Source organism: Leptopilina boulardi, unplaced genomic scaffold (assembly GCF_019393585.1).
Source record: "Leptopilina boulardi isolate dan_hultmark-lab unplaced genomic scaffold, ZJU_Lbou_2.1 LbouV2_195, whole genome shotgun sequence".
NCBI lineage: Eukaryota > Metazoa > Arthropoda > Insecta > Hymenoptera > Figitidae > Leptopilina > Leptopilina boulardi.
In genome coordinates this window covers 1,249,800-1,275,700 of record NW_026137746.1, presented here as the reverse complement: position 1 = coordinate 1,275,700, position 25,901 = coordinate 1,249,800, and the positions used below count along the sequence as shown (strand labels likewise).

Below are 25,901 nucleotides of genomic sequence, written 5' to 3'. Positions count from 1 at the left end.
TCTAAAATAACAAAAACGAAACGTCTTTTTATTGGGATATATATGAGCCATGGACTGTCAAGGGGTAAGATAAAAAAAAAGTCTAAAAATAAAAGAAGTTCACTTAATTCAAAAGTTAGCAATCGAAAACTTACTATATTCTAGTAAAAACAGTGCAACATGAACTAATCAAAAATATTTTGAAAATAATTGCACTTTTTGGAAATGGATAGCAATGGTTGACTTATAAAAAAAACCAAACAAAAAATTCGGTATTTTATGAGTAAGTTACTTTAATTTCTGTTAATTTAAGGTGGTTTAAAGAGAAATAATACATAGTCGCACATACTTTTTCAAAATAAAGTAATTTTGCCCTGCATTTTACCCATTTTTCATCCGTTTTTGTTTGTCATTTTTTAAGAAAAATGAGTAACTTTCTTGTTTTCACTCGAATCAAAAAATGCTAACTGAAAAAAGTGTTTCATTTGACTCACATTTTTCAAAAAAAAATTAAAAAAAATTTTTTTTTTGAAAAATGAAAATTTTTGAAAATTAAAAATTATAAAAAAATGAGTAACTTTCTTGTTTTCACTCTAATCAAAAAATGATAAAGGAAAAAAGTGTTTCATTTTACTCATGTTTTTCAAAAAAAAATTGAAAAAAAATTTTTTTTTTGAAAAATGAAAATTTTTGAAAATTAAAAATTATAAAAAAATGAGTAACTTTCTTGTTTTCACTCCAATCAAAAAATGATAAAGGAATAAAGTGTTTCATTTTACTCATATTTTAAAAAAAAAATTGAAAAAAATTTTTTTTTGAAAAATAAAAATTTTTGAAAATTAAAAATTATAAAAAAATGAGTAACTTTCTTGTTTTCACTCCAATCAAAAAATGATAAAGGAAAAAAGTGTTTCATTTGACTCACATTTTTCAAAAACAAATTGAAAAAAAATTTTTTTTTGAAAAATGAAAATTTTTGAAAATTAAAAATTTCAATAATTTTGTTGTATTTTGACGAAATTGTCTGCCCAACGAACTCAGGCGAGATTTTGGTGAACTTAAAGTGCAAAACAAATTTGAGGTCGATTAATTAAAATTTACTCAAGTTATCGTCGAGACAACTTTTTTGTCTACAGACATACATACATACATACAAACATTTGTTTAAAACCTATTTTTTTGGCATCAGGATGTCTTGAAACGTGGAGATTCACAAGAATTAGATATTGGTCAAAATCGGGCAAATGTAATACTTTCTCATTATGATGAGAATGTTAAAAAAATTAAATTTGAAGTAATATAAAATATTTCAATTATACATATATAATAACGACTTATAACTAAATTTAACAAAAACATGTTTAATTAATGGTCAGCACCAATACGTTGATTAATGGTATCTATGTGACACGCACACTGTGTCTATTATTATAAAAACAAGAAATTTTACTAAAATCTAATTACCAAATTCCGAGTAAAACTTGGTATTTGTAGAAAATAATTCCTGAAGATTCTTTGCGATATTAACCATTCTTTTTTCCGTTGGACTTCCACCATCCTCTATTTTCATAATCAGCACTTCCACACCTTCAATTGTGTCAATATATACATTATCCTCCAAAATAAATTCAGACCTCGATGTCATGACATAAAATGGATGAGTTTCGTCGGAAATGACACTAGTAACGTCAGCAAGACCAGCCGCATTTTTCAATCTAATATCCATTATTAATGGCATTTGATTTGAAGTACGCGTCATCTTCAGACAATTATCTAATTCCATTTCACGATCTGGATATAACATAATATTCTCTTCAAATGTAATAAATTTTTTCTTCCCGAGTGATAAAAGGTACGAAGCATAATCTTCGCTTATAATTTCAGCACGATGAAACATTAAGTCTACTCTGTCTGTGTCACTTTGTCTAAGCGCTAGTCGATTAATTGCAGCATCCATTCGTCTTTGTCCATCAATATTTAATAAACTCTTTCTCTTCGTATAGGAATATAAAATATAATAATCCTCAAATCGAAGATGCTGTCTAATATCTTTAATCTTATTATATTTAGAAAAAGCTGTACTTATATCTTGAGAATAGGTTAAACCATATATCTCCTGAATTCTTCTTTCTGCATGACTTTCTGCAAAAATATTATCTAAATGACTTTTAAGTAACAAGTCCTGAATATACGGATGAAAAGCTATTTTCCAATCCTCATAATAATGCGTAAATTTACCACTTAATATTTCATTGGCAAATTCATTATAACTTGGAACATTTAAACTTGGTTTTATGCTTAAAATATACTCTTCGAGTTTTCTTTTTGCTGATTTCAAGGAAGTCAGCGGACGACTGTTGGATAAGATGCTGGCGTGATTTTCAATGTCACTCACTCTTGGTAATTTTAAATTTTTTTCCATCTGCAACAATTCTTTTAAATCATTCTCTAAAAATTGAAACCAGTGACTTAATGACATTTTTTTTTGCTCTAATTGGATATTCAAAATCTTGTTACTTTCAATAAAAGAACTATCCTTTACTGTAAATACTACGTCGCCAAATGTTATGTAGTCACTTACAAAGTCTTCATGAATATGAGTTAAGTCTACAATTCCATATGGAGAATTAATTGTTAAGCTGTATTGTACTTGTATTTCTGAATCTTTTAATTGTAATAGTGGCATTGATTTTTTATATGTCAAAATAGTAATGTCATTAAAGAAAAAATCTTTTGTTTTCAAATTAATTAATAAATCAACATTTTCTACTCCATCCATTATTTGAGTGTGATACAGTTTACGTGGAATTCTTAACGGATATCCATGATTCAATTGAAGATGAGCTAGAGAATTTAACGCATGACGGAAATTATATATTTCATTTTCTTTTGTCATCATAAATTTTAAACCATTGTTTCTCCATAATTTTAATAAATTTACATATTCTTTGTACTTTGCGACTTTCAACACAGCTTTGTAGTACTTTGGATTATTTTTAAAACGTTTTATTGATGTCCCGGAGGTAAACACCAATGTTTGCATTTTTTCCCGTTGTAAAGTGTTCTCTAAACCTTCGGATACTGTATTTACTTTTTCTTTGCTTAAATTTGGATTTTGCTGTACATTTTGTCTTGACGTTCCGGGGATATTATCCAATAAATCTTGTGTTTCATGTTGATGTGATGCAATATTTTCTTTAATTTCTGACATTGTATCTAATTTTCTTTTATTTGGATTTAGATTTTGATTTTCTTTCAATCCTTCTAGTATTTGTTTTACATATTGTGAAGAATGATCGTAACCCTCTGGTATTATTTCGACTTTTTCAATATTTACTTTTGGTTTAATTTGTAAAGTTTGTCTCGACGTTCCGGGGATATTATCCAAAAATTCTTGCAATCTTTGCATTTGTACTGTTGAGAATTCGAAACTATTTGATATATCGCCTTCTTTAAGCATTGAAGTAATATAATCTACTTCTTCCAGCACATTGGTTGTTACCGAAAGTGGATGAGGGTGGAGATTAGGAAGTTGTGGAGAATTATTTTCCAATGTACTGAGTTGTTGATTTAAATTTACAGGCGCGTTTTCGTTCTTTGAATGAACATTATTACTTATTTTTTCTAGCGCATTAGATGTTTCCGGAAGTGGATGAGGTACTTTTATTAACACTAATTTTCCGTTGTATTCCTTCGAAGGTTTTATTTTCCATTCTATTGTATTATGATAGACATGATAATCACGAGTTATTTTCATTTCTGGTCCATTAGCCACCATATCCGCTACCATAAATTTAACTCGAAGAAGCAGATCATTTTTATCCATTTTTAAGTTGGGTCCAATTATATCACCAGTTTCTGGAACAAATTGTTTGTAAAATATTTCACCTGGTGATTTTACTGGAACAACTGGAAGCTTATATGAAGCTCCTTGCACGGTTCTTAATTCGGCAATCGTGTCAATTGATCTTATGCACTCAGGTCCAAATAAATGTGAACCACCAGGATAATGGTATCTAACAATGTCATAATTATTTTTCTTCAATAAAACCTTTGGTACTAATCCCCTTATATCAGTTAACAGATGCATATTTCGTTGCATGTTCATTAATAAGGTTTTTAGTGATAATATAAAATTTTTAGCTTGTGATATAGTTTTAAAAATTAATTCAAAATTTTTAACCAGTTTTCCTAACATTTTAAAACTAAAGCGGCCCATTGAGTAAAGTAATTCAAATCCAGGATCTAGTGTTCGAAGCGAGGCTATTGTTAAAGCTTTAGAGAATTCTTTAGTTAAAATTTGTTTTGCGATTGTAATAACAGAATCTTTTGTAATTGCCTTTAACGCTGCAGTTAATGACATTTTGGTCACAATTCCGGCTGTCTTTGCAACAGCGTTTGCAATATAAATATTCTTAACAATTGAACCTCCGACACTGTTGACTATCTTAAATGAAGTTGATGCAAATAAACCTATAATTGGCATAAAACTTAAAATATCCAGGCTACAACTTAACGTGGCTCCACTTATGTCACCTGCTATTGAACTTTCAATACAATTGTATAATGGGATAAAAATTTTCACGATATTGGAAATTTTTTCATCAAGAGTTTCCTCATAATATTCTTCTGTCATGTTTGTTATAAACAGCTTTGTCTTCATATTGGCAATTCTTTCAACAAAAAATTTATAATTTTCATTTTTATATTTATACGTTGACTGTTCAAGTAAATTCTCTTTAACTGATGTGACCAGTTTTAAATATTTAGGATTAGTAATAGCGCTAAGAAATTCTTTTTCATTTCCATTTCTTGTAATTAATGTCAATTCATCTTTCACTTGTCTAATAGCGTAGTATTCTTTTTTTTTGTTTTTAATTATTGCAAATATTACATGTATGTCTTCGTTTATTTTTAGGTCGATATTACAATCATCGTAACATTTCATGGGAAATATTAGTTTTGCAGAATTTACTGTAACATTTGGATTCATTTTTTCTAATAAACCACCGTCGATTAAGACATTCGAAATTGAATTTCTTATTATTTCTTTGTACAGTTTTTCTATTTTTGGAAATTGCTTAAAAAATACATTATTTAAATCTGGAAAATGACTTGTTTTGCAATCTCGCTGGAGTACAGATTTTAGTGTCCAAAGGTACAGGGTTTTATACAAGTACACAAGTGTTTCTATATAGACACCATGGACAGAAGGAAAACAATAAAGAAGAAGTATTTCTCGGGCAATCATCGTCCGAGTTTTGGTATTATTGATTTGCCTTTCCAGTTTGTAAGGCAAACTATTCTCAATTTCTTTACTTACAATTTCATTCATTTTGATATCAATTTCGGTAAATAAAATTTTATAAGCTTGTCTCCAAAATTCATCATTTAAATTAATTTTATTTATTCCTTTGCCTTTAGAGGCATAAAAAAATAAAGCTGCAGTTGAGTAATACTGTAATACAATTTTATAGGTTTCATTATCGATATGCTGCAAATCAAGTTCTCGCGAGATTAAAATATATTCCGAGAACGAAAGATTTGGTTCATCCAATGACGTGGACCTGAGGATATTTAAACCTACCATTGAATACATGTATTTAACGTCCATTATGCTCATGTCTTCTTCGGGTTGGGGAAAAATTGACCAAATGTATTCGTCGAAAATTTTTTTAATTGTCAATTGAGGTAGTGTTGATGTGTAATTTTTTTGCGAACAGTATTCCCAATTGAAGTGATGTTGCAAGAGATGATTATACACGGTTTTCTTAAAAATTGAGTAATTTAAATTATCTGAATTCTGAATCATTTCAGCCAAATACAAATTAATGTTGCTATAGTTGGGAAATAGTACCCCATTAATGAAGTACTTAAAGGTTTCATTTACATATTTCTTGTCAAGTTTTTCACCTTTTTCACCACCATAGAGATCAGTTCCTTTTAGTATTGTACTTAAAAGGAAATGTTTCGAGCGGGTTTCATTCTTCGCAATCGTTAGATACTCAATTAAAGTGTTGACAACAATGTCAGGTTGACTTTGCTGCTCAAATGTTATAAAATTTGTATTGTGAAAAAAAGTACCAAGAAGAGTAATGTAGTGACAAACGGAGAGAAATTGAAAGTTCGGTGACTGCTCAACAATGATTGATGTGTTGTTCATTGTGTTGATCCTGAAACAAATTAACGTGTTAGGTTTAATAATTATTTTGTATTATCAGAAATTTAATTTAAAATGATTTTTTCTAATTCTAATATATATATATGTTTATTATTATGGATGTTGATGAATTATGTTTAAGTGTTAAAGTCAGTGACATATGTATAAAAAAGTTTTTTTTAATACACTAACCAATATTTGACACTACTATTATATTTGGTCTACTCTTTAAAACTAATAAAATTTAAGTTCTGGGAAATGAGCCTTATATATTTAATATCCACAAGGTTATTCAAATAATGTAGATAAAGAATACTGCGTGTTACACGTGAAACACCTGTTAGTCTATCTTTATTGAAAGATTTTTTGTGCAATTCAATGAGAAAACTGGATCTATACGGTAACTGGTTAATACCGTTTATGAAATTTTCACATTGACTAGAGAAAAATTAACCTGGTTAATAAAATTAATTAACCAAGAATTTTACTTTTGAGATTAATCCTGGTATTAATTTGGATTATAAAATAAATATCAGTGCAGTTGTGGTTAAGTATTTAAAATTATATTAATAATATTAAATCATTAATTATATTACTATTTTGCATAAAAGAAATATGACGGATGATTTTCAAAACTTAAGAAATAATAATTAATTGAAATATAAATAAAAAATTGTACTTAACTAAATGAATTAAAATTACAATCAATATCAACTTATTAATTAATTTATTATTATTTATAACAATAATTTTTTTTTAAAAAACTTTTATTGATGCGTAAAGTTATTTTTCGTTAGAGTATTGTATACATATTCTAATTCTTTTGCTATTAAAAAATAATAATTTAACTAGAAATTATAGTTTTTAAATTTAAATTTTTTTGCTTTTTAAATTTTATAAATTATCTCAATTTAATATTAAAGGAATTCAAAAGACTGGTTTCAAAAACTTTCATTTATGAACTGTCACTGAATGTCTTGAAAGAATAAACAAATAGAACCGTTACTATGTTAATAATCGCGAATAATAAATTTAATTGATTTTGAAATTTAAAATCTACAATCTATTATCCATAACTGGTATTATTTTTGAATAATAAAAGCTGGTTAATATTAACTGTTTTTTATTATCCTAATTGTATTATCCAGTTTTCTCAGTGTCGTGTAGAAAAAATACAAACTTATGTATTTTTTCTATAGAAAATACACTCCGCCTCTGTTATCTAAAACTTGTCAAGGTTATTAAACAATAATTTTTTTACATCAATAATTTTGAACATTTCCCTAGAAAAAAAATTACCAAGAATTGGTTTTTCGTTTTCTTTTTGTTATGTTCGATAACTAACTGATAATTTTCTATAAGAATTTTAATTACTTTTCATTATTATTTCTATTTGTTGAATACAGAATAAGAATAGTTAACAATACAATATAGTATAGTACATTACTCCATTTAATTTGTTTGTTTTTTTCTTCCCGTAAAAGTAATTTGACACATATATATTTATTATGAAAATTCAGAAATTTTTAATTTATTTATCATCCTTACTTATTTACTTTAAGAATTGTTCTAAAAATTAAAATTTGTTTTATAGTTAAGAGATTAATAAAACATTCTTTTTCATTTGATTATGTTAATTACGTTTACATTATTATTATTATTGAACCATACATTAAAGATAGACTGTTTAAATCTAGATCTTTTAAAAAATAAATTGAACTAAATTTTTAACAAAATTCTTTAGAATTCCCAATGTTATTTATAGTTAAAGCCATTGCAATAAAATATAATACCTTAAATTTATTTAATTTTTATACTTCAAAAGTAAAACATCAATTTTTTTCATTTTCTATTTTTGTTATTATTTTCGAAAATTTTCCTCTTACGAAGAAATTTTTCTTAAAGTTGGAACAATAAGTTATTTTTGAGAGGACAAAGCTTTACGATTTAATCTTGGTTAAAATCTAGGTTAAAACATAAGTTGTTATCAAGTTTATTTTAGGTTTTTACTGTAATTGTCGAGGTTAATGTTACGTGGATTTGCTAATTTAAATTGTTTGTAAAATGTACACTTTTATCCATGTAATTTTTTTCGTTTAGAAACTTCAGTGCTTTAAACTAGTTTTTACTATTTTACATTTGCTTAATAGCAAACAGAACACATTTTGATCAAAATTGTTACTTTACATTAAAAAAGTAACTATAAACAAATAAGAATGTAATAATATAAATTTATAATTAAAGTTTTTTTATATCTGATTTATGGTTAGACATAAAATTAAATGCAATTTAATAAATTAATACTATACCCCAATTTAACTAGGGTCAGTTGGGGTAAATGGGGAACTTGAATTTTTGGTTTTTGTCAATTTGGTTAATAATAACAAGCTGTCCCCATTTACCCCAAAAATTTGAAAACTCAGGGTAAATAGGGACAGCTTGTCATTATTAACCAAATGACAAAAATAAAAAATTCAAGTGAATTTCGGTTATAGGAGACATCAGGAATAAGAACAAAATTTGGTATGATTTTTAAGTCTGTTTTCTTTGAAATGCGAGACAAAATACTAAAACTGTTTGATTTTGATTTTCAAGTATTTATGCATTGAGCAATAACTTGAATTATCTTGCTGTCAATCGTCAAGATGAAAGCTTGCCAATACTCAAAACCTATTTCAGGGGATCTAAGGTTAAAATATTGACGTTGAACTTCATTTTAAAACTGTAAATTAAGCTCCAAAACCTCTTGTCCCCATTTACCCCAACTGACCCTATAACAATTTTTATAATCCTAAAAAACTAACATTTAAAAAAAAATTTAATAAATGTTAAAATTTTTAAAGCAATAAAGAAACACGTGTAAAAAATTTAATCCTTGAAAAAATCGGTTTGTCCAACAATAATAAAAAATTATCATTTTACAACTCTGAATATAAAAAATTAATAAAATTTAGTTTAAGTAACGGGCACCATGAAAAAGTTCTAAAACAAATTTTTTAGAATTATCATTTGATAGATTCTCATTCTGTAAAATATTAATTTTGCAGAACATTAAATTGTTTAAATATTAATTTTGTAGCATTTTTATTAAACCGATTATCAATCTTGCAGAAATTATATTTAGACGAAAATTAATTTGACAGAAATTAAATTTGATCAAATCTTAATTTGTGGGAAACACTGTATTGTAGAATATTAATTTTGAAGAATAGTAGGTAATTTAAAAGAATTTTAATTTCCAAGAAAGAATATTAATTTAATTTTTGGCAAATTAATTTTGTTTCTATTAAAATTTCTACTTCATTGAAAATCAGTTTAATACAAATTCTACAAAATTAATATTTAAACAATTTCATATTCAACAAAACTAATATTGCATAATTTAAGATTTTATCAAATGATAAATCTAAAAAATTTGTTTTAGAACTTTTTCATGGTCCCGTTTATCAAACTAAATTTTATTAATATTTTTTTCAGAGTTCTTAAATGATAATTTTTTATTATTGTTCGCAAACTGATATTTTTTCAAGGATTCAATTTTTTACACGTGCCTTTTTATTGCTTTAAAATTTTTAACATTAAATTTTATTAAAAATATTAGCTTTTTTTGGATTAAAAAAATTTATATATAGTAATATCCATCGATTTTTTTTTGAAATTTTTTCAAAATAACTAGGGGAGACTGGGGCTGAAAGTGCCGGGGGTAAGTTGTGCCGATAGGAATATCTCAAAAACAAATTTTTTTTTGAAAAGTGGAAGAGAGAGAAGTATTGTTTTACTTATGCGCATCTTTGGCAACTGTTTTGATTTTGTTTGCTTCACGGAATAATTAGCTGTTAGTATTTTGGTGCTTTGGCGTCACTTACGTGCAAGTTTTCATGTTTACACTTTTTGGTCTATTTTTTTCATATTTAAAGATATCGATACGTATTTTTTTTAAAATGATCCAAATTTATCGACGGATCTAATAGTGTATGAAACCAAATATTTAATTTATCTAGTTCTTTAATATTTGATAAAAAGTGAGCGTCGTGAAATGGTATTTCAATAGTCAAAAATTTTATTATAAAATAATTATAAATTATTTAAAAATTAGAAATTAATAAATATTAAAAATAAAATTATACAAAGAAATGAAATTAAAACTAGATAAATTGAATTTCTGAAAATAATAGAAAGAGAGAGAAGATATCTATAGATAACACAATGAAAACATAAACAGGAAAAATAATAGAAAGAGAAGGTAGATATAAATACGAATTGAGAGAATTATTAATTGAATTTAAATTTTTTTTTATAAATAAGAATTTTTATAGATTATTATTTAAAAAATAAATTTATTTTATATTTTTTTCTTTAAATTATTTAGAAAGTGAAATAATAAAAATTATTTAAAAAAATTGCTGAAATTAATAATAATTAAATAAAATTATATGTTATATTAAAGTAAAAATTATTTAAAAATTAATAGTAAAAGTTAAATAATTTTAAAATTATTATTTTTTGAGAAATTAAAGATTTTAGAAAATGAAAATCAGTTAGAGAAGAATGATTAACAGGTAGACAATGGCATTGTACTTGGCGAACGATAGAAACGGAATTAGAGAGAGAAAAATATCTCTGTCCTTAGAAAATAATTTAAATGTAATTGTCTATCTGAAAATAGACGCCGCGAAAAATCCAAATAGAAGGAGAAATTGGCGGTAAGAAATACATGGGAGAAGCGCCCTGCGTAAAGTGGTGAGGGAAACTCGCGGATTTTCGCTCAATCAATTAAAAATTCCTTACTCACACACTCGCACATTTTGAATTTTACTTACCCCAGAAAATTAAGGGTAGGGACGCAACTATATAAGCCAACTAAATACGTGTTTCTGTCTCTTTTATCTGAACAGTTTTTAACTAGTAAGAGCTTTCTTTTATATTTTAATATAAGGAAATTTCAGAACAATAAAATCTACAAAGTCAAGTCTTTCAAACTTGAGAAGTGCAGATTGTTGTAGGCTTTCTAACGATCTCTACCTAAACGATCTGCATCTCTAGGCGAGAAAGATAAAAAGGACTAAATCGTAATTAAAAATAAAATTTATTTAAAAAATTGTTGATTTTGGGAGACCAATTGTTAGGGGCTCTCTAACGATTTCTACCAATACGATTGGTTCTTCCTAAATTAACAATAAAAAAATTGTTGAAGAGGAATGTCTTTTGTCAGGAGCTCTCGAAAGATTTCTATTAACACGACAGACATTCCAAATCTGCAATCCCAGTCGAAAATCGTAAGTTTCCCTGAAGGGTTCACATGGCCTTCAGGTAACTGTTATGAAGGTTTCAAAAGCTTCATGGCAACTATTTATACATTAGACCTAAAATTCTGTGATATTTGCTTTCTGACTTCTTAACCGGAAGCTTTTTCTACAGCTTGTTGAATATCTGTGGACAGCTTCTAGCAAAAGGTCTACCAGTTTGCTTGGTGAATGCTTTCCTAATGCCTGGTTTAATGTGTAAGAAAGCAATTCTATTTGCTTTTCACAAGTTGCAAATTAATATGTAATTTAATTACCTTTTTTACACTTCCTGAAAACTAGAATAATTTCATTAAATTAAACTAAATCGAAAAATTATAAAAATTCTATAGTAATTTGTAAATCCGTTTTATACAATAAATAATTATTCTTTATATATTATATAAAAATTACTTTTCAAAGAAAACGTTTATTTTTAAACACTTAAATTATATACGAAAAAGATTATATATAACTTGAGCAAAATTTGGGGTTAGGAATACGAACACGGTGAAAACCTTTTATATTGAATAATGAATACAATTTCTTAAAAAAAAGACAAAATATTTAATATTTAAAAAAAAGATTATTATTTTTATACTTGATATTTATGAATATTTTTTATAAATAATATATTCTTTATTCTTTTAGAATTTCATAATTTATGAAAATGAATTTAACAGCGTATTTTTATTTACAAATTTTGGTTGACAACAATGTACTAAAAGTTAAAATACCGAGTCTGACGTAAATAATTTTTCTTTAATTCTTCAATATTTAAATATAATAATCTAATACATAATATTTTTACGAGATAAATAAAGATGGAAAGAAAGGTTAAATTTAATTTTTGATCATTGTCATTTTTCCGCTGTTTCCTGAAACATCCATGACGCTTCATTTAATTTTCGCCACCTGAACGCTTTCTTTTTATATATGCAAAATCCTGCAACTCTTTGATAACTCTCGCAAAGCTACTTGAATGCTTTGTTTAAAACGTACAAAATTTGTTATTTTCAAGCTTTCCGTGAAAGCGAAAAATCGGCCATAACAGGCTTCCTGAAAGTTTTCTATAGCTAGTTATCTACTGTCTCACAATTCTCTAATGGTTATCTCAATACTTCAAAACAACTTTTTGTTCAGCTTAACATAGCGTAGGATTTTCGACTGGGATAGAATAAATTATTATTTAACAAAACAACAAAATAATACCAACAGACAAATCTTCAAAGTCAAGCCACGGAAAATCAATGGTCAGGGGCTTTCTAACGATCTCTACCAACACTGTTGATTGTCCAAGAGTGGAAAAAAGATTAAATCGTAATTCTTGTTTAATATTCTTATATGCCATGTGCATTTCAATAGGTGATCCACATGACAATTTAAAAGATTAAACTATAGAGATGATCCTGACAAGCCCAAGAATTAGCTAGAATAGGATATTATTAATTTATTCAAATTAATTATCTAGTAAGGTTTTACAGAAATAAATCTATTCAAGTTTAATGTAAATATTATAGTTTAACAATGTATTGTTGAACTATGATGACTCATTAAAGTTTAAATTTTTTATACCAAGAATAGAAAAGGTAGAAATAGAGTTAGGAGAAACTAACCCATAAAATTTTGTTAGGTAAAGTTTTACAATATTGTTAAAATAATTTATTTCATATTTTTTTTGTAGATTTCATAAACTACATAACCAATAACTGCAAATCGATTTTATAGTGAGATTATCACAAAATCAAGGTGTGTTTGTATTTATTTTTATTTATTTATAATTACTAAGTTAAACTAAAAGTAAATTTTATTCTATTCAGAATTGAGAGAATTAATGAGGAAACACTCACAATCGTTTTTATAAACAAAGAAAACTATATTGTCAGATTGATTGTTTATTTTCATTACTTAAATAAAAATAACTAATTCTTTTATTTATTATTATTATTATTTCCTTTAGCATCAAAATTCTTTGAAACGATAAACAATCAATTGCTTAAACAAGTAAAAGAATTTTGAAAAGTTATTAACAAAAGCTAAAAAACTAAATAATTATTGGAAAGATTCCTCTAATTTAGTTTGAAAAGCGACAAATAATTTAAAAATAAAAGAGAAGAATATAGATATATATAAGTATAATATAGAATTTGGAAAAGCAAAACAAAAAGATAAAAACTAACGTATTTTCATTCATAAATTTTACTACACGTTTACAATATTATCTGATGATATAGTTAGCACGTGTTTCATTATATTGAATAATAGAAATTAAGAATATAAAGTCCCTTTAAATTTTAACAATACTATTGTTTCTTTTGTATTAGAGATAATAGAATGTGGGTGATACTTCCCTAAACATTTATGTTTACAATTTATCGACCACATGTTTGAACTCATTTGCTTCTCAGAATCGATGTGTCACGTAAATTTAATTAAATAAGAATAAGAAATTACATAATATATTAATAATCCCCGGACTGAGAGCTTATGAATGCTTCAGTCGACGCTACGAGGTTAATTGTGCCTTTCGCTTGGGGCTGGTTGTTCCGCTGTCAATCGCTACATAACCATAATCTACTATTGCCTCGTTTGTTCGAATATTTGATCCAATGCATAGTTTGCAAAAACTGGGCACATTTAAAATGTGTGAAGGGTAAAAAAAGGGTCAGTTATATGTGTGTCAATTGTAATTTCAATAAATCGCATTCGGAATAAGTATTCACGTTTTAAAAATTATTTATTAATCGGAAAGTAGAGTTTTTACAATTAATTAACGATACAAATAATTGTTTCAAAAAATATTTTAAAAGACTGACTAATTACGTAATTGTAAAATTATAATAAAAATACTTATTACGAAAACTATGTTTTTAGTGACTGACTAACTATGCAATTATAGAATATAACTCAGAAAATGTTTATTTGTACTTACTAAAATCTAGAAATCTTAAGATTGTTCCTTTCAAAGTATATAACAAATGATTAGTAAATAATAGTAAATTATATATTGGCAATAATTATTTTATTTATTACGCATAATAGTATATTATGTGGCAAGCACGTAAAGTAGTACTTTTTAGGTGAGGATGTAATTTTCAGTACGAGCTGTCGTTAGTGCGACGTAGGTGAGACGAAGGCGAGCTGTAGGTGAGATGAAGACGAGCCGAAGGCGAGTCGAGTCGAGCCGAAAGCGAGCCGAGTCGAACCGAAGTCGCACAGACAGCGAGTATTGAAATCATCCGAACCTAAAAATTACTACGTGCGAGCCACATACGCTATTTTTTTCGCCATTGTTATGAAAAAGTGAAACAATTTTAAAGAAAAAAAATAATAAAAATTGATAAATAAAATAAAAGCAAAAAAAAAAATTATGCAAAAATTAACAACTGCCTAAAAAAGACTTTATAGGGCAGTTTACTGCCTAAAAAAGACTTTATACGGCAGTTTGCTGCCTAAAAAAGTCTTTTTTAGGCAGTTGGCCCAAACTGCCTTAAAAAGTGCTACTTTATCTGCCCAAAACAGGCACAAAAAAGACACTTTTTCATGTCAATGGCGAAAAAAATCATTTCCTTCAACTGAAACAACTAAAAAATCTGAACGGCACAACCGACCTCGGCGTCGGCACAACTCTCTGCAGCGCGGAGTTCAACGTGCCGTGTTGCCTCGCTGCACAAAATCATTTTTTACAAAAAAACTTTTCAAAATTATAAATAAAAAATAATGGATTTAAAAGCTATATATTAAATTTTATAATAGATAGACTATAGATTAAAACAAAAAGTTCTCAGTTTACTAGCATTTTATTTAGTTTTCTCAAATTCGGCACTTGCAGCCCCGGTCTCCCCTACTTTCATTTAAAAATATTTTAAGCCTATTCCATTCGTAAGCAAATAATTTTTTCAATATTTTTGGAATTTTTAAAACTTTTTGCTATTTTAAATTTTTTAAAATGTCTTCGATTTTTTTAATACTACTTATGTATTTTCATGCGCTGATTATGAAACTCTTTGTGAAAATAGCCGAAAATTTGACTTTTATGGTAAAAACCATAAATAAGTGCTAAAATTTATGGTATTTTTCGCTTATTGGGTAAAATATGCAAAATTTTCAAAAAATGCATAAAATATAAAAAATTTATGTTAATATGATCTACAACTTTTGTCTAAAAGTTATTTTTTTAATTTTGCATATTTTACCCAATAAACGAAAAAAACCATAAATAGTACTATGTAATAATCTGTATTTTTATTGCCAAAGGATTTGCTCGCCGGATGGAGTCCGGGTACCTATTTTGACTAGTTACTTTAAATCTCGGTAGATGGCGTGAAGCGCCATCTATGTTTCGATTAATTTCGGAACTATTTCTTACTATGATGTAGAGGAGAGGTGTAGTCATTGACGAGTCTTTATTTAAACCTTCGAAAGAGAATATATTGTTATAATAAAAGAATAATAAAAAAATACAAAAATGAAGTATTACATAAAATAATAAAGAACAAAAGAATCTATACAATGCAAATAAAATACTAAACTCTAGAAAATATAACGATGAAAGAACTAACTATTCTAGAGGAGCATTCGCTAAGCTCCGATTCCACTCAAATAAAGCGGAGTTAAACATATTTATCACGTTCGCGAAGATGTTGGTCAGGACGACGCATATCACTTTCGCGTGGGGTACTTTCTAGAATTTACCCCTAGACGACGGTACGGACGGATACTAGGGTCGTGCACGCTAGGTCGATTATTATTCGTAATCGGGAAGAAGCTAGATATTGGATTCGGTTCCAATATTCATGCCCGACGCGAAGCTAGTGCGAAGTAATATTCACTAGGTGTCTCCTCCACCCGAGAAGCGCCTCGAGATAAGGAATCGGCCTAGTGCATCATCTTTGTCAAGAGAGGAGCGCCTTTACTTGACAAGGATGGTCCTGTTGGAAGTGAGTGGGTAACCTGGTTCACCAGTCTTCCACGGAAGCACCCATAGGAAGTCCGGTTCACCAGGTAGAAGGAGGGCGAAAGGTGTTACTGTTCCGCAGAAGCACCTACAGGAACAAGTACATCTCCTTCTAGAATGTGAGGAAGGCTCTGGTGTTCAGAGAGACGCACCTCTAGTGAGCACCAGGTAGCCAGGAGTGAGCCGCTCCCAATCCTCAGAGAAGCACCTCTAGGTGAGTCGGAAGAAGACTGCCGAAAAAGGTGCGAGACGAAAGGTATATCCCTAGCAGCTAGGTGACAGCGAGTGGTGGGGGAAGAGAGTGACACTACTACTTACGCTGTCTACTTTCTCTCTTTTCGCCGCGCCACTATACTACGTTATTCTATCGTTACAACTATTTTATGGTTTTCAGCATAAAAATAAAATTTTCAGGTATTGTAACAATGATTTTCGTAAATAGCGCATCAAAATACACAAAATTACGAAGTATAAAAAAAAATCGTAGATATTTTTAAAGAATTGCGAAAATATTGAAAATTTTTATTGCCTACTATCAAAATAGGCTTAAAATTTTTGTTAAAAAAGTAGGTTTTTAAAAATTTTGAAAAATATCGATCAGTACGTCAATTGAGAAAAATGACTTTTTATCTTTAAAATTTAACAGTACCGTAAAATTTGGTTATTTCGCTTATTTGGATAATTTCGCTAAACTAAATTATTAAACTTCTATGATTAAATTCAACATTTCAACTTGGTAATAAGAGTATCAAATTTTATTTTAAAACTATTTTGAAGCGTATAACAAGGTGAGCGAATTTATCCGCAATAAGCGAAATAACTCTGTCTTATACAAGAAAATCATTAAAAAAAAATTTCAATTTTCTTTTTTTTTTGAAAAGTTATGAGCGTTCAAAAATAAAGACATTAAAATTGTGAAATTTTGAAAAATTTATATCTCGAAAAAGGGCTTACTAAAATTTTAATTTAGAAAATCATGAAAACTAGTTCCAATTAGTTATAAAAGAAAAAAATGTTTAAAAGTTTTAAAAAATCTGTGATACAATGTTGCAGATAGACTTTGAATTTGGCGTGGAATACATCATATATACCTTAATGGGTTCAAACATGCATTCAAATATGGCATAAAAATTATTCATTTTAAATGCTATAAAATTTGCAAAACATATAAATTATATAGTATATTCTTTTGAAACAGTATTATTTTTATACTTTTTTTTCGAAAATTCTGTTGATTTAATAGAATATTTTCCTCACTTTGATTCAAATGAGGTCTTTTCTTTTTATTAGAATGTAACATTTTATAATTGTGACATCCTATATTTCTATTTTAAAAATAATGAATATTATCTTACCAAGTGTGATCTCAATAATATTGAAACCCCTATGTCACCAACACTTGTAGAAAACAAAATTCAAAATATTTTCGAATAGTGTAGATTGTTACAATTTATATCGTAAAAGAATTTTCAAAAAAAAAATTGAAATGAAAATAGTTATTAACAATTGAAATTTTTTGTACAATATTTTTTAAACATTCGTGGTCTCTAGAGCTTATATCAGAAATAAACGACAATACCTATATTTTACTTACACATGTATCGAATTTTAAGTATCATAGATTATGAAAAAAATAAAATTTTATGAAAAAAGATATATTATTTATTATTACTATTTTTATTATTTACTATTTTATTTCTGGAACCACATAGGGTGATCCTTATAGGGTTTTTGACACTGAACACGAATTCGTAATAAGAATTGTTTTAAAGCCCAAGGTTTTCGAGAAATTTGACTTTGAAAATTAAAAAAAAATTCAGTTTTTAGAGTATTTTTTGATATTTTATAACTGTAGAAAAATTTTTTCTAAAGGTTTTCGTGATAAATGCATATGAAAGATCATATACTCGCCATCTCGCCTCGGTAACAATTTAGTAGGAATTTTAATTTTCCAGAAAGAATATTAATTTAATTTTTGGCAAATTAATTTTGTTCGAATTAAAATTTCTACAATATTGAAAATCAGTTTAATACAAATTCTGAAAAATTAATATTTAAACAATTTAATATTCAATAAAACTAATATTGCATAATTTAAGATTTTATCAAATGATAAATCTAAAAAATTTGTTTTAGAACTATTTCATGGTGCCCGTTACTTAAACTAAATTTTATTAATTTTTTATATTCAAAGTTGTTAAATGATAATTTTTTATTATTGTTCGGCAAACTGATATTTTTTCAAGGATTCAATTTTTTACACGTGCCTCTTTTTTTTATTAAAAGCAATTTGAAACCTCAATAGAGGTTTATATAAAGCGTACATTTGATTAAATATTTAGATTACCTTTGTTTAAAAAATAAAATATATGATTACACTCCGCATTATTTGAATTCGCTATAAACATTTCTACATTGAGAGGTGGAAATATCTTTATTTTCCTCAATTTCGCTAGGAGAATCGATCTTTGAGTTTCGTAAATGGGTCAGAATTCGTGAAATCAGCACAGAAAACAAAAAATATTTTTTTTAAATCGAAATATAGACAAAACAGTTCTATTAGACCACAGAAATGTTTCTACCAACCCAAAAAAGTTGTTTTTTTACAGAAGTTATTGCAAAATGATTTTTTTGTCATTTTTTAAACAAATGCTTGTTTCTCGTAAACGAATGGACCGATTTCAATAAATCAAACGGCTACACAAAGGGGAGGAAATAGACATCCGTTTAAAATTATAAATTTAAAAAAAAATTATTTTTTTTATAATTTTGCTTGCTCGTAGAGGAAGCTTTCTAGTCCTTTCGTTTGTAAAAATTTTCAAAGCGTCGAAAACAAATTTTTCTCTATATAGAAACATGTTATATGAGATCCTGATCAATTGTACGTATGTATATGTATATATGTGTGTGTGTGTGTGTATGGATCCCTTTTTTGATTAGACGATAACTTTAACAGGTTTTAATGGATTTAGATAAAATTTGGTAGGCTCATTTATCATATTAATATCTCAAATTTGACCAAAGCATTATAAAAAATACCCCTAAAAAAATTTTATCGTCTTTTTTCCAAAAATTTTTAATTAGAAAAACTTGAGGTTATATATAATAAAATCGTATTCCTTACGTCAAGACAAATCGATCAGTATATATAAAGTATACTTTTAATTTAAATTTAAAGAATTAATGAAAGTTAATAAATCAAAAATTCACATTTTGGCTATAAAAATTTTGTGATTATTTAAATTTAAGTTTATAGATGAAATAATTGTATTTCTTACATGAAAACGAATTTATTGGTTTATATAAAATTTACATTTGAGGTAAGTTTAATAAATTATTGAAAGTTAAAAAATAGAAAATACACATTTTAGCTGAAAAATTTTATATTTATTTAAATTCATGTTTAAATATAAAATAATTGTGTTCCTTCCATTAAAACGAATCGATATAATTGTAAATAATTATAAATTACATATAATAATTTCAAGTGGCTGTCTGTCCCGCATGTTCTGCATATAAAATTCTTTCTAACCACATTTGAAGAGTGGGATATGAGAGAGAGAGAGAGAGGGGGGGGGGGGAGAAGCGTAAACCATTTTGTCAGCTCACATTTGAAGAGTGGGATATTTAGCCCTCCTTTATGGTGTGAACACAAGAGACAAAAGTAAGAGAGAGAGAGACAGAAGTGTAAACCAATAAAATTTTTAAATTCTCCCTTCTCTCTACTCCAATATACAAACAAAAAGGAAAATGATTTTCTTATTGGTTTACATAGATAGCGCATGTCCAATTCATTTTTAATATTTTTACTTGATAATTAGTTAGAAATAATTTTATTCAGTTTAATAATTATTAATAAAAAAAGTGTGCATTTATTTAATGTTCGGTAGTATTCAACTGATTGTAAGAAGAAAAAACTTATTTTCATCTGTAAAAGTAAGTAATATTTTTTTTATTAAACTAATTAAGGAAAAAGAAGCAAAGTAAGACTAAAAATTTTGGAATATAATAAATATATTGCTTAAGAAATTTTTTTTTTAGAAACGAATGAATCCATCTATGTTTATAATTTAAATATTAAAAAAATTTCCACCTCATGGTAATATTGACCACTGTCATAGCAACGGTTGCTATAGAAATCAACTATTGCCATAGTAACTTTTGCTATGCTAACTATTATCATAGTTAGTAACTTTTGACATAATAAGTAACTGTTGCCATAGTAACTGTTGCCATGGAAGCGGTTACCATGTACGACGGACGGACGAACGCCAAAACGAAACTATAAGGCTTTCGGCCCTGGGCTACAAAACCCTAAAAATTATTAAAACTTGCAGTGTACTGTAAAATCCTAAAACTTTGACCTCCCCCCCTCGGAAAATACGGATCTATAATCTAAATGAAAAAATATTTTTACCAAAAATTAACATTTATGAGAACTACAACTTCATCGAGTGTAAGCATGTTTGAAGAAAAAAATTTTTGAACCTTGATCACTTAACGTGTGATCCCCCATTACCATTTGGATATTCAAGATATCTTAGGAATGTCCTGGGGATGACCGGAAAGTTTAACATTCCTAGGATGTCTCAGGTATATCCGTAGATATCTTGAGGACATCCTAGAGATATACAAATTTCCGGATGCGGGTAGGACGTCCATAGGATATTATTAAAAGTCCGTTGCTGTTAGGAGGTAATAAAAAATTCTTACATTAAATGTCTTTCAAACCATATAAGAATTATGTCAAGATAATGACGAATAAGAATCACATTACATAACATAAGGCTATTTAAAATATCAATAAATTTAAGCACCATTAAATTAAAATATTTTAAAATTTGTAATACTATTTTAGGGTGAATTATACAGAGGAGGATTTTTGTGGGGTAAGTTGTTAAAGTTACATCTGTAAATTGCATTAAGAAAATCATGTTACATTCCAATGATACCTATCCGAGCTAAAGAGCTGGCCAAATTGTAATGATCAGCTCTGGAACGATTTCTTGAAACTATATATTTTATAGTAAGGAGTTTACCATGAAACCATGGTTTTCGCCTATCTGAATAATAATTTTGAAAGTAGAATTCACCTTTATTAAGCCCTTGATCTAAAATAAAATATTTCGTTCGTAAAAAAGATGTTTTTTAAAAGATTCAAAAAAGTCAGTGAAGGGAATTTTTATGCAATTATAATGTACTGACATTGTAGCATCTTTTGCAAATCGGTCTGCTTTCTCATTTCCTCGAAGCTCAATGTGTGATGGAATCCAATGAAATTTAATATAGCTATTATTTGAATTTTCTGTGTGGAATTGTAAAAACTTTGTTTTTTGTATCAAAAATATATACACATTTTTTCGCACTTCTCATTTGCGTACAATTATAATGAAATGAAAAGTACACTGAATTAGCAATTTGTTCAAGGTTTTGAAAAAAAACCATTTGAGTATATCTGAGGCATGGACGTTGAGCACCTAAAGGTGGGAGAAAGAGTTGAACCATTGGACGGTTACATTCCTTCTCTCACTTTCTTCCACCTAAACCTCAACGTTAGTGCCTCAGATATATTCGAATGCTTAAATTTTTCGTAACCTTGAGATAATTGCTATTTCAGTGTACTTTTCATTTCATTATAATTATACTTATTTGTTCATATAATTAGTTCAATAAATTATAGTTACCTAGTCTAATACATATATATTGCTAAATAATATATTTTAAAAATATTTTGTTGAATTTTTATTTGTTTAAACAATTTATTGTTCATAATTTATACCTTTTTTAAATACACATAGAACGTAGCACAATTTTATAAATTTGTTACCTTCTCTTAGTAGTTATTAATTTAAATCTTATAAATAAAATAAAATATAGAATTAAATTTGCAACAAATATTATGTTAAATTGTTTTAACAAATAATTTTTGCTTACACGTGGAGGAAGCTTTGTAGTCCTTATAGAGGTCTGTTAGGATAGCTACCCACCCTATACCCTACCCAAATATAGAATTAAATTTGCAACAAATATTATGTTAAATTGTTTTAACAAATAATTTTTGCTTACACGTGGAGGAAGCTTTGTAGTCCTTTCGTTTATAAAAATTTCAAAATGGTGAAAACAAATTTTTTTCTATATAGAAACATTTTATATGAGATCCTGATCAATTGTCCAGATGTATGTATGTGTTTATGTGTATGTGAGGACCCCTTTTTGTGAACACCATAACTTTAACAGGTTTTAATGCATTTAGGTAAAATTTGGTAGGCTTATTTATCACACTTATATCTCAAAATGGACGAGAGGATATTAAAAAATACCACCACAAAAAAGATTTTATCGTCTTTTTTCAAAAAAAATTTTTTTAATTGAAAAAAATTTTAAATATTAAAATTTAAGGTGATATATAATAAAATCGTATTCCTTACGTCAAGACTTTGATATTTAATCAAATAAAATTTTTTTAAAAATTATTATTAATTTTTTAATATTATTTACAATTTTATAAATGAAAGAATCACTTATTTAAATTAGTTTAAAAAAAGTTAACCCACTTCAAAAAAATAAAGATCAAAATCCATCAATATGTCTCCAAGTTATAACATCTTTTGTGAATTTGATAGCTGGAAATCAATTCTGGCGCTAGTGCTTGTCGTAAACTAGCGAGCTACCCCACTCCACTAGTTGTCGCGAGATATATTCTTACCCCTAATTTAACTTTATTTTTTATAAGAAACCCTTTACTAAAGCATGCATAGATTTAAATAAATCATAAAAAACGAAAGAAAAATATTTAAAAACACAAGTTTAGGATTTTTTTGAAAAAAAAATTATCTTCCCTCTCATTAGAGACATTTCAACTTTCTTTTTCTTTAAAATTGCAAAAAAATATACTTAATCGAATGTCTTTTACGCCAAGTTGTCAAACTTTAATTTGTAATTGTTGTTTTTCAATTGTTTATAAGCATAAAATACCCCCCGTACTTAGGGCACTTTTTTAATAAATAAACAATTAACCGCAATGCATAAATGATAAATTAGGTGTTTCTGAATAAAATGAGACCAAGAAAATTGATTTTCATTCGGCCAGTAATGAACAAATTCTGTTCCAAAAACCATGTTTTTAATAAACAAATGGAATTTTGCACAAACTCCTTATTGTTTTGGGGCCAAATTTTGTATGCTTATTAAGGGTCATAAATGTCATACTTTCACAAAGTATTACAATTACTTATTTATTATTTTCAGAGTTAATTAACAATTATAAAAGTGACAATATTAATGGTTTAAATTCATTTGCAACTAAACAAATTAATAGTTTTTAACTTGCGACCTGTCATTCTAAGGTATTTTTAAGCTCTATAATTCTTATACAGAATTATTTCTTCTAAAATGTTATGGGAATTAATGGTAATTAAAAAACTGTTTAACAGAGCTTTCATAACACAGAAAATTAAAAGGCATTAAAATAAGCTGCAACGCTTCTTATTTTAATCCAATTTTGCTTATTTTAATCCATTTTGGTATTAAAATAAGCAAAATTAGATTAAAATAAGAAGCGTTGCAGCTTATTTTAATGCCTTTTAATTTTCTGTGAATTTTTTAACAGCACAGCTTAAAAAATCTCGAGTTGAAAACATGTTATCTACCTTTCCCCACTTTTTATGAATCAGTTGTCAGAAGTCTAGTATGATTTTTGGCACAAAATTTAATAGGGAGCCTGAACTAATTGTGTAAGTAAACCCAAATGATGCATACAATAGTAAATTATTATGCGTTCAGACAACTTCAATTTGATTTAAATACAATTTTATGTGTAAAATGTAATGTGTGTGTATAATATGTGTTATAATATTCTTCAAAAATTCAATTATTTGAAAGCGTTTTTCAATTAAAAACTTTTCAATTTCATCAAAAATTTCAATAAAAAATCACTTATAGTTCACTTAATTTGAAAAATCTGAATCTTTGAAAATTCAATTACTTTTATTTATTTGTTGTTAAAAACAACTTTTTAGTTGTTTGATTAATGGAATCCTTAAGAAACGAATGATTTGAGAAAGTGTGGATAGGATTGATTAATTAATTAATATTTAAAATTAATTATTCTTCACATCTAATTTTTTTCAAAATTCAAAAGAAAAAGAAACAAAAATGGTTACAAAAAATTTCCTGAAAAGCGACACACAACTAAAATAAGATGCTTCCATATGTATATTCGACATATAGAAGCGTAACATTAAAGTAATCAGAATCAGATTTTTTTATAACAAATATAATATTTATTTATTTAGTTGGATACATTATTGTTATTGCTATCAAAAAACATATAACGTGAATCTTTTATAAGATTTTTTTTATAAGATCACTATAAAACTATAGTTAGCCTCACGACTCAGTTTATGTACCAACCAATTACTTAAATTGAAATCACCAGAGATGATAATTTTCCTATTTCGATAAGAAGTAGATATTTCTTTAATAGTATTGCAAACAGACTGATAAGAAAAAAAAATTAAATTTGAAGTAATATAAAATGTTTCAATTATACATATATAATAACGACTTATAACTAAATTTAACAAAAACATGTTTAATTAATGGTCAGCACCAATACATTGATTAATGGTATCTATCCCAATGGGAAACTGCCACGAGTAACCATTGGCGTATTAATTGGCCCAATGATGGGAGCCAATGAAAAAACCATTGGCACCCAATAATGGACCATTATTGGTAAAGTCATGGGCTGTCCACGCCGATGCCAATAATTGGCAACCATCATTGGCAAATTATTGGCAACCAATAATTATCCAATATTAAAAATTTTAATAATAATTTAAAAAATCAATAATTTAAAAAAAATTTATATTTTTATTATTTTTTAATAGTTATTATTATTATTATTTTATTTTTAATAATTAAATTAAAATAAAAAAATGGTCATCAAAGTATTAGTGAAACCATTTCTTCCAAAAAAGAGTTTGTCTCAAATCCAATTAATAGGAGAGACATCGGGTAGAAAAAAATTTCGACAAGAAAAAAATTTTCGATCACTGCTTATATACCAATCTAATGGCACCTCAACTGCGAGAAACAGTTATGATGTTCGCCCTCCCTGTGGCGTTGAGCGAACTAAAGTCCAGAGCTGAGCCATCAGCGCAGCGCGGGAACATTTAAAAAATTTGATTTTATTACATATTTTATTTTATAATTAACGAATTATTAAGTATGACATTATGTTATTAATAATTATTTATGACATTAATTATTTATTAAGTTAATTATTTGTCATATTTAAAATAAAATAAAATATCTAATAAAATCAAATTTTTCAAATGTTCCCGCGCTGCGCTGATGGCTCAGCTCTGGACTTTAGTTCGCTCAACGCCACAGGGAGGGCGAACATCATAACTGTTTCTCGCAGTTGAGGTGCCATTAGATTGGTATATAAGCAGTGATCGAAAATTTTTTTCTTGTCGAAATTTTTATTCTGCCCGATGTCTCTCCTATTAATTGGATT

The 25,901-nt window shown here is 27.2% G+C and overlaps 1 protein-coding gene across 1 annotated transcript in view; it reads right to left on the bottom strand.

The window, feature by feature from the left end:
• Positions 1 to 247: 247 nt before the first annotated feature.
• The window catches only part of LOC127278099 (uncharacterized), a 41,991-nt gene continuing 16,337 nt past the window's right edge, over positions 248 to 25,901 (bottom strand). Inside the window, exon 2 of the mRNA XM_051299632.1 lies at positions 248 to 6,152. Coding sequence (XP_051155589.1) covers positions 1,436 to 6,142 — 4,707 coding nt within the window. The 5' untranslated portion in view covers positions 6,143 to 6,152 and the 3' untranslated portion in view covers positions 248 to 1,435. The remainder of the gene's footprint in view (positions 6,153 to 25,901) is intronic.